Raw genomic sequence first — 11013 nt, forward strand, 5'->3', positions numbered from 1 at the left:
GACACAGCCCAGTCTAGAATTGGGCCAGCTTGGCTATTACCGAGCCACTATTGATGTGGACATTGAAGTCCCCTTCACAGAGTATGTTCTGTGCCCATGACACCTTCAGTGCTTCGTCCAATTGGTGTTCAACATGGAAAAGTAGATTCATCAGCTGAAGTGAAGTGGTAGATAGTTATTAGCAGGAGTTCTCTTTGCCCATGTTTCATATGATGTCATGAGACTTCATGGGGTCCAGAGTCAATGTTAAAAGATTCCCAGGGCAACTCCTTCCTAATTCTGTACCACTGTGCTGCCATCTTTGGCCTGTGTGTCCTATTGGTGGGACTGACAATACCTAGAGGTGGTAATGATAATGTCTGGGACATTGTCAATAAGGTATCATTCCATGAGTATGACTGCCAGGATTTTGCTTGTCTAAGTTAGTATGTAATTCTCTTAATAGGATGATAAATACCTAAAAGTTAAAGGTCATAAGGCAAAGATTTTATGGACTAATTAGCTAATTATATTAAAATGTATATAACGTGTTCTTGTGGTGTAGTGGTAATGCCCCTACCTCTGAGTCAGGAGGCCTGTGTTTAAGTCCCACCTGCTCCAGAGGTGTGTCATGACATGTCTGGATAGCAGCTTCCTGGTATGGCATGGGGACCTCCCAGCCTGGCACAGCAGCCTCCCCGCATATTGTAGCAGCCTCCCGACATGGCATCCTCCACCCAGCATGGCGGTCTGAAGCAATCTCCCAGCCTCATGATCCTCAAGGTGAAGCTTTGGAGACAGGGCCCAATGCCGACTGGAAGCTAGGACCCAGCATGGTCTATTGTTCTGACATTTTATTTCTGCATTGTGGACATTTCATTCCTGTATTGTCTAAGATCTTGTAACTAAATAAGCTGTACCTAAGATACCTCTGAACCTAAGTTTGCAGTGTAAGTGGCGACATATAAACTTTTCACTATACTCATTGAGTATAAGTGACAATAAAGGCCAATTCTTTTTAAAGGATTAAGAACATCTATTGAAATGTATATAACGAAGAGTCAGTCAGGAAGGTTGGTGGCTTTTTTGCATTTGGTTGTTTGCAATCAAACTCTGAGTTAAAACTGTATGTATAGATTCTACCTAGAAGCATTTAGCTTATCATGGAAGTGACAACAGTCCTAGAAGACCATGGCTGCTCTCTCATTACAGCAAGATGACTGGTAGTGAGTTTAAGCTGAGCATCACTATGTGTCAAGCAAGGAATGAGGTTGAGAAGGTGGACCTTCATGATGACCTCATCTGGAATAGCAACTGAATCCACACTGCTGGCGTCTATCTGCATTGCAGACCAACTGTCTAGTAATCTGAGTTAATCAGTCCCCAGGGACGAAACAAAAACTAATCTGCTTGGATAATTAAATATGGGAGTGGGATAGTTGGAGACAGGGTATTTAGTAATGCAACCTCTCAGATGAAACCAGACTTAGCATCCCTAGTACCACAAATACATCATCAAGCATCAATTGATGATCCCAGATGTATGGTATAAAAATTGGTACACATACAATGATATCTTCGATATTCTAATTTTTGCTAATTTTTCTAATTTTTACAATGTTGATATCTCTGGACTGTATCGAAATAAAACATTGTTGTTGACACAAGAAGTGAATTCATGAACATGCAGGTATTTGCGACTGATGTGCTGTTGGCTTGGTTCTTTTTTAAGACAACTTCTTGGAACTTGAGCAAAACTAGCAGACCATATTTGTGGCCCAACACAAACTGTAATGGCTCATGTGGGGCTTCTTCTGAATCACTTCAATCTTTTTGATGGAATAGTCTTATGATGCATGAAAGTGGGGAAGTTTGGAATTTTGACCTAGCAATGATTAAAGAACTACAGTATGTGTACAAGCCAGAGTTAATTAATACATGAAACAAACATAGGAGGCATTCTCCCAACCTAGCTGCCATTAGCACAATTTCTTCATTAGGATCACAGCATTACCTTCACAGATCCTAACAACATAAAATTATTTTAAGGCTCAGGGATAAATGCAATGTCTAACTTAATACTAGAAACATGAATTACTTGAATTTTACAGTTCAACTCTTGACTCTGCACTGGCTCCCAAAAGAGTTACCCAGCTAGCTCCATTCTCCAGCCCTATCTCTGTAGCCCTCTAACTTCACTATTTTCAAATATATATTCAGCTCTCTTTTGAAATCTCGAATGGAATCCACCTCCATCACTCCCCCAGGCAGCGTATTCCAATTTCTAACAACTCTCTAAGTAGTGAAATTTCTCCCCATCTCACTCCTAGCTCTCATGCTGACAATCTTGAAATTGTGACTCTTAGTTACTGACATACCAACCTGTAGAAACAGAACATCTTTCTTTGTCCTGTCAAAATTGTTCAGAATTTTGAACACCACAATAGGTCACCTCTTAATCTTCTCTGTTCCTAGAAGAATAAGCCCAATTTCTCTAACTGTTCCTTATTTCTAAAATCCCTCATTCCTGGTTTCATTCTAGTAAATCTCCTTTCCACTCACGCCAGGGCTTTAGCATCATTCCTTAAATAAGGTACCCAGAACTGAATACAATACTCCAAATGTGATCTGACCAATGATTTGTAGAGGTGTAGCATCATTTCTTTCCTTTTATATTCTATGCCTTATACTCTGTACTAAGTTATATATATCAAAAATGTTCCAGATTTGATCCCCAATTGTGCTGAGTTGCAGGGCATTAAAATTGGCCACAGATTCCCAGGTTTCCCATAAATGAAAAGCATGAGAACAGATGAAAATCACACATCAAGAATGACTCTTGGGATGTGAAGTACAGAGGAGAGCCATTGATTCTAGATAATACAATTTCACATGTAGTGTCTCTAAGAGAGCTAGAGAAGGGTACACTAGCAAACGAAACAAAAGCTTTGCCTCTTCTGCAGAACAAAAAAGGGCAATCCTCCACATTTTCACCATGGATATCTGGCACAATGTAGGTTTTTCAAACAATGTATTGTTGTACTCTACCCTTTCAGGAGATCCATGTTGATGCTGCTTGCTGAGATCCAGCGTGTGTCAAGACAATATGCAAAAACCCATCTATAAGAAAAGAATTTGAACAAGTTTTGAAGACCAGTAGAGGGAAATCAAGAAAATTAAGGTGTAATTTTCCTGCACAAAATACATGCTTAACATCTATGGTAAAAGTTCAGAAGAAAGATCATAAACCTGAAACGTAATATTGTTTCTCTGCAATGCTGCCAGACCTGCTGGGTACCTCCAGCATTTTGTATTTTTATTTATATTAACATTTAGCTTATGTATTTTATTAAAAATTCAATAGTGCTCACCCAAGGTACCTAATAGGTTAGTAAAGGTAGACATAGCTTGATGCAAATTCAACCCACACAGACTTGAACATCCCCTGAAATTCAATAAGGCAAACAACCATTAACATGGTGTTGGTTGACGGAGGAAGGTTATTCAAGACAGCAGGAAGACACTCTGTTCTTTAAATGGCTCTTTTAAGGTGCAATGCAACAGTCTTGATTTGACATTTTCACATAATGCAGCTTTCCCTCAAAATTGCACTGAAGATCTGGATTATGTGCTAAACCCTTAAAAGCTTTTGACTTTGAAGACACCAATTAACAGGAAGGCACATGCAAAGGTGCATACACTGTAATATAAGCAGCAATGATATTGATCAAAAAACAGAGGATAAATAATCAGTATATTGGTGAAGAAGAGATAGCATGTGTAGTAATTGATGTTTGGACAACTCTGGCAGAGACCAAAGCTTAGTAACCACACTGATTGACTGAGCCTAGAAATAAATGGAGCCACTTTCACATGTAGGCTGTTACAGTACCATATTGCTGGGTTACCTTCCTTCTTGTACACAACAGTGAAAGAGTGGATGAATTGTTATTTGCTGGTTTTTCATTTAAAACGTCAGACAGTAATGATTATCTGTCTCTAAATAGTGACAACATCATTAGAATCTGCAATGGTCGTTACTGACACAGGCCTTAAAGAAATTCATCGCTTCTGAAGGCACTCAGTACCACTCCAGAGATTTTGGCATTCACCTCCAGATGTACTTGTAGCCAGCTTCAACTTACTCAATTATGCTTGCAGAAAGAAATGAGCTGTTTTGCAATGCCTCCCGTATGTTCACATAAAAAGTGAACACCATGAGGAAATTGCCATCATTAATGGCAAAAAGGGACCAGTACAAGAGCAGCTAGTGACACTCATGTCGGCAACACACCTGACTAATCACAGCTTTGCATGACTAGTAGTTGCCACTGATGCAGGTAAACCAAGGTTAGTCACAGATTCTGAAATATCATCAATGTCTCCTGCTGTTGGTCATTTGACTGTCTATCAATGCTATTCTGTCAACTAGGAGAAAATGGATAACTAGGCACTGCCACAATCAAAACGCAATAGTACTACAAAAACACTAAGCAAATCACAGTAACATATAAATCACTGGCACTGTGTATTAGAATAAGATAAACTCATTAACATTGCTTCTATCATCTTCATTATGCAGTAAATCATCTCTCCACAAGCCAAACAACATTCATTGGAACTAACTGGAATTGTTCTTGTTGTACTACAAAGAAAGGAGGTAGTATTTGGTGAGCATATAGTAAGTGATTAAAGGGTTTCCACTGTTACATTTTAACATAGTAAGCCAATTAGTGGTAAAATTAACAAAATATAGAAAATGCAATAGAAGTAAGTGAACATTACAATTAAATAATTAAGACTCATTAAGCATGGCAGTTCAGGTGAAGCATCAAAACTACAGCACATAGAAGCTCTTGGATACCATTGTGATTCAGGGCAAACATGTCTTCAGTAAGTGTTTCAAATTCAAGCAGTTTCAGCTCAGAGTTCATGAGCTCTGAACTATAAACACTGCAATTTATCAGGCAGGGGAGAAAGTTACCTGGATTCTTTGTACGAAGGCAGTCACACTTTTGGGATAGGATCTTCAGATTTGGTTAGTGATCACTAACAGGAGGGTGTGACTGTGAATGAAGCTGGTAAGGAGTCCCAGAGGGTAGTAACGCAGGAGTATCAGCCTTTGCAATTGTCCACTAGGTTTGAGGTCTGTTTGGATGAGAGCAGGGACTGCAAGATGGATGAACAAACTGTACATGGAACCTTGCTGCAGTAAGCCACATAAGTGGGGAGCAACGAGGGATGTCACAACGTAATTCCAAGGAAGGGTCACTGGATGCAAAATGTTAACTCTGATTTCTCTCACAGCCGCTGCCTGATCTGGTGAACTTTTCCAGCAATACCTGTTTTTGTTATTGTTGTTGTCGCTCGTAATTGTAGTAGTAGGTAATTGTATAGTGAGAGGGATTGACGCAGTTGTCTGCAGCAAAGACTGACAGCCTAGTTGGTTGTGTTGCGTGCCCAGTTCTAGGACTAGGGGCATCTGCTCAGGATGGAAAAGAACTTGCAGTTGCGGGGGTTGGGGACACGGAATTCATTAATCATGTTCCATGTATGTGCTAATAGGTAGAAAGAGGATCTGCATAGAGAGTATGAGGAAATAGGCACTAAATTATAAACCAGACCCTCAAGGTTGCAATCTCAGGATTATTACTTGATCTGTATGCAAACTGGTATGGTGCATATAAAGTTAAAGAGATGAATACGTTGCTTGAAGACTGGTGTGGGAGAAGTGGATTTCTGTTCATGGGCCAGTGGCCCCAGTACTAGAGAAAGTGGGACTTGTACTGTTAGAACTGTCTACACCTGAACCATACTTGTATATACTTGCCAATTACATAAGTAGAGCAAGTTTAAAACTAAATAGTGGGGGCAAGGACCAAATGTAGAAAGATGTGGTATATCAAAAGAAAATGTACAAGGTAAGTGAGGAAAATAGTAATATGGGAAAGGAAGGTCAGCGAATGTCAGCAAGGGCAGAGAGAAAAAAAACGAGAAATACACCAGCAATCAGGACAAGATGTTACAAAGATAACAAAAGGTCAATAGTAAAAGTCAAGAATCTGAATGCTTTCAGTGTTCATAACAAAATAAATGAACCGATAGTGCACATTGAAGCAAATAAATATAACCTGATAGCCATTACAAAGACATGGCTTCGGGTTGACAAGGATTTGATCCTAAATGTTAAGGGGTATATTTATCACATTATATTATATGTCATTCAAGAAAAATAGAAAACTAGGTAGAGGTGGGGAGTAGTACTGTTAATCAAGCATGCCATTTGTGCAACAGTTAGAGATAATCTTGGTTCAAGAGATCAGGACGTCTGCAGAACAACAAACCAGCTCGGCGAGCCAACCAACCTCAATACCCACAACCCAAGCTACAAATCTATTCCAAAAACATTGAATCAGTTTGGGCAGAGATGGAGAATAGAAGGGGAAATTCACAAGTGGGAATGGTCATAGAAACATAGAAGATGGGAGCAGGAGGAGGTTATTCGGCCCTTTGAGCCTGCTCCACCTGCTCCACAATAGCCTAATCCTGCTTTCCCCCCATAACCTTTGATCCCATTCGCCCCCAGTGCTATATCTAGCTGCCTCTTGAATACATTCAATGTTTTGGCATCATTGGTAATGAATTCCACAGGCTCACCACTCTTTGGGTGAAGAAATGTCTCCTTTCTCTGTCCTAAATGGTCTACCCCGAATCCTCAGATTGTGACCCCTGGTTCTGGACACACCCACCATCGGGAACATCCTCCCTGCATCTACCCTGCCCTGTCCTGTTTGAATTTTATAAGCCTCTCTGAGATCCCCCCCATTCGTCTGAACTCCAGCGAAAACAATCCTACATCAGTCTCACCATTCTTGGAACAAGCCTGGTAAACCTTCGTTGCACTCCCTCAATAGCAAGGACATCCTTCCCCAGAAAAGGAGACCAAACTGCACACAATATTCTAGATGTGGCCTCACCAAGAACCTGTATACCTGCAACTACACATCCCTGCTCCTGTAGTCGAAACCTCTTGCAATGAAGGCCAACATACCATTTGTCTTCTTTACCACCTGCGGCACCTGCATGCTTACCTTCAGCGACTGGTGCACAAGGACATCCAGGTCCCGCTGCACACTCCCCTCTCCCAATTTACAGCCAGTCAGGTGGTAATCTGCCTTCTTGTTTTTGCTTCCAAATTGCATAACCTCACATTTATCCAAATTACATTGCATCTGCCATTGATTTGCCCACTCACACAACCTACCCAGATCATGCTGAAGGATCTCTGCGTCCTCGTCACAATTCACTCTCCCACCCAACTTGGCATCATCTGAAAACTTTGAGATGTTACATTTTGTTCCCTCATCTAAGTCATTAATATATATTGTGAATAGCTGGGGTCCCAGTATTGATCTCTGTGGCACCCCACTGGTTACTGCCTGCCAATTTGAAAAGGACCCATTAATTCTTACTCTTTGTTTCCCCTCTGCCAACTAGTTTTCTATCCATCTCAATACACTTCCCCAATCCCGTGCGCTTTAATCTTGTACAATAGTCTCTTATGTGGGACTTTATCAAACACTTTCTTAAAGTTCAAATATACTACCCCATAAACTCCCTAACAGTAACCACAATGAGGTACAAAGTACACAAAAATAAATGTTGAGTGCTTGTCATAAATGAATGGCAATAATCATAGGTAGCCTTAATCTACATATAAACTAGAAAAATTAGATTGGCACTAGCAGCCTTGATGAGGAGTTCATAGAATGTTTTCCAGGTAGTTTCTTAGAATAGCACCTTTTGGAACTGACCAGAGAGCAGGTCATATTAGACTTTGTATTGTGTAATGTGACAGGATTAATTAATGACTTCAAAGTTAAGGCATGCCTAGATAGCAGGGAAGATAAAAAAATCCATTAATAGTTGTAAACCAGAGATGGAAGGGAGAGAGAAATTTAGTAGAATCACAATCATAAGGGAAGTACTAAACAAACAGATGGAGCTGTCAGCTGACAAGTCTCCCATTCCATTGACTTCATTCTTGGGTCTTAAAAAAGGTTGTTAATGAACCACGAGATACATTGGTGTTAATTTTCCAAAATTCCTTAGATTCAAGAAAGCTTCCATCAACCAGGAAGGGAGACAGAAAACAGGAAATTACAAGTTACCCAGCTTGACATCTGTCAATCAATAAAGAAATAACAGCTGCGCACTTGGAAAAGCTTTAAGTAATTGGATGAAACCCGACTGGTGAGACCACATCTCAAATACTGTGTGCAATTTTCTTCCCCTTATTTCAGGAGGGATATAAATGCAATGGAGGCAGTTCAGAGGCAAATTACAAGATTGATATCTAGAATGAACGAGTTATCTTATGACTAAAGTTCAGAAAGGGTGGGCTTGTTTCCACTAGAGTTTAGAAGAACAGAGATGACTTGATTGAAGGATCTTGAATGGTCTTACTAGGTGGACATGAAAGACTGTTTGCCAGTCCAGAGTCCAGAATTAGAGGGTAGTGTTATATAATGAGGGGGTCATCCTTTCAGGACACAGTTGAGGAGTATTCTTCTTGTCAGAGTTATGCAACTTTGGAATTCTCTGCCTCGGAAAGTGGTGAAGTGGGGGGGCCTTCATTAAATATTTTTAAGACAGATTTGGATAGATTCTGATCAGGCAGGGGAATCAAGGGTTATCAGGGGTAGACGGGATCATGGAATTTGAAACACAAATAAATTGGCCATGATCTTATTGAATTACGAAGCAGGCTCAAGGGGCCAAATGCTCTGTTTCTGCTCCTATTTCATATGCTTGGAACAGAAGTCAATTTTGATTCACCTCTAAATTTATATGCCCAGATTTTTGTGGGAGCTGAAGGAGAAAATATTTCTTAAGGGCTGTGGTTTAATCATCAAAATTAAATAAGAAAAGCTTTTCCACTCTATTTATTAAAGGCAGAATAACTTTATACACAGGAACACAAGAGCAGCAGTGGGTCATTCAGCCCGTTGAGACTTCTCTGTCATTCAATAAGATCATAGCTGATCATCCACTTCAATGCTTTTTTCAAATTGCCCCCATATCCCTTTTATATCATTAGTATTTTTAAAACTGTCAATCTCTACTTTAAACATACTCAATGACTTCCACAGCTCTCTAAGGAAAACTATTCCAAAGATTCACAACCCTCTGGCTAAAAACAAATTATCTTCAGTGGCTTCCCCCATATTTGAAATTGTGTTGCCTAGCACTGGACTCCTGAACCAGGTGTAACATCTTATCTGTATTTATCCTATCCCTTTAAGTATTTTGAAGGTTTCAATTAGTTCACCTCTCATTCTTTGAAACTCAAGAGAATCTAGGCCCAATTTCCCCAATCTCTCTTCATAGAACAGCCCTGTATCCCGGAAACAAGACTGGTGAACCATTGTTGCAATCCTTCTTTGGCAATAATATTCTTCTCACTTAGAAAATAAGGATATTTGGTCCTTTAAGGGACCAATAGTGCTTGAAACTTGAAAAAGGAAAGCAGCCAGACAGCTACATCTTATTTTCGGATAACAGCACTTTCATCACATTAATTATATTTCTAAAATTGAGAAAATTAAGGTGCACGTTGGAAATCTGATGAAGGGTCTGAGATTTAGCAGTAGGCCATGCCTTCCTGGTTTTCAGTTTAAGTGCAAGTGCTTTCAGTGGCAACTGACTTGCATTGAAAAAATCAGCCAGCAACTTCAGGCAAGGTGGTACTTAACCAACAAGGGACCTGATAAGGCGAGAAGTTTGTCACTCGCCACATAAGTGCCTAGAAACATAGAAAATAGCTGCAGGAGTAGGCCATTTGGCCCTTTGAGCATGCGCCTCCACCTAATTAGCATTTAATCCAGCAGGCTTTGTCACAGGTGTGAGCAGGCATGTTCATCACCTTTAAAGACACCCTACACTAGCTGAACAAATCATTAAATCCAGTCCATAATTTCTAAAGCCACTAATGATGCAAATGAGAATCACCACATTCCTTGTACAGTGGATTATATCCAACATGATCCCTTCTTTTATAACCTGTGAAATGTCCATTTCATCCATGGAATCTAAAATGTAACAATCCATCTTGCTGAGGAATTCTTGCACTGTCATTTCATAATATACATGAGGCATTCACCAGGAATTGAATGACAGATGCAGTATTCAATGATAGAAACTGAACCTTTGCGTCTGAACGTCATAACAGATGATGTTTTCCATCAATGGCACCCCATCTTCTTACACCAATTTCTCTCTCTGGCACTGAATGAAGGACAGCCAATTTCCAAACACTCACATTTCTCTCACGATCAGTTGGAAAAGTTTTCATAGTTTTTTTTTAATTCTTGCCTTCTCCAATCAAAAGAGATTTCATCTTCTCCAAGCTTATTTGATAAGCATATAACTACAATGCAAGGGATTTTCCCCTCACTTTTGCCATTTCTCATCTTCTCACTTGACTAAAGAACAAAGTATAGGTGGAATCACTGCTAAAAACCACACCGTACTTTCTTATACATGTGAATTATAATAAATTAAACTGCTAGTAAACATAATTTTCACAATAGGGTGTACAGAGAAAACTATTCTATATTAAACTGGGTATTAAAATGAAAATTCTAATTAAGTTAGTTGCAAATAAACAGTTATGACTACAGTAATACTTTCTGAACAATGAATGCACCTCTAAAGAAAAAGCTTTTTATTTCATTTAATATTTTTTCCAATGCATTCACCTTATGTTGTTCCTTGAGTTTAATCTTTAGCAATTTTCAACTTAGCATAACTTAACTGTTTGTTTTCTCAGTTACTTAATAATTTTAAAATGGTTGATTTTATTTTCTGCCATTTTTTAACATCCCCATTTAACCCTTTTAAACACAACTGATTCCTAGAAACAGAGATAGTAGGAACTGCAGATGCTGGAGAATCCGAGACAACAAGGTGCAGGGCTGGATGAACACAGCAGGCCAAGCAGCATCATAGGAGCAGAGAGGCTGACGTTTCGGG

At 39.6% G+C, this 11013-nt stretch overlaps 1 protein-coding gene across 2 annotated transcripts in view; it reads right to left on the bottom strand.

Annotated features, from left to right (window-relative positions):
• Positions 1–11013, bottom strand: part of LOC109930588 (ankyrin repeat and fibronectin type-III domain-containing protein 1-like) — a 745821-nt gene that overhangs the window by 713077 nt on the left and 21731 nt on the right. For both annotated transcript variants that reach the window (XM_048609794.1, XM_048609793.1), the window contains exon 2: positions 3028–3099. In XM_048609794.1, the coding sequence (XP_048465751.1) occupies positions 3028–3044 (17 nt within the window). In that variant the 5' untranslated portion in view covers positions 3045–3099. The remainder of the gene's footprint in view (positions 1–3027; positions 3100–11013) is intronic.

Source organism: Rhincodon typus, chromosome 21 (genome assembly GCF_021869965.1).
Source record: "Rhincodon typus isolate 14 chromosome 21, sRhiTyp1.1, whole genome shotgun sequence".
NCBI classification, from domain to species: Eukaryota; Metazoa; Chordata; class Chondrichthyes; order Orectolobiformes; family Rhincodontidae; genus Rhincodon; species Rhincodon typus.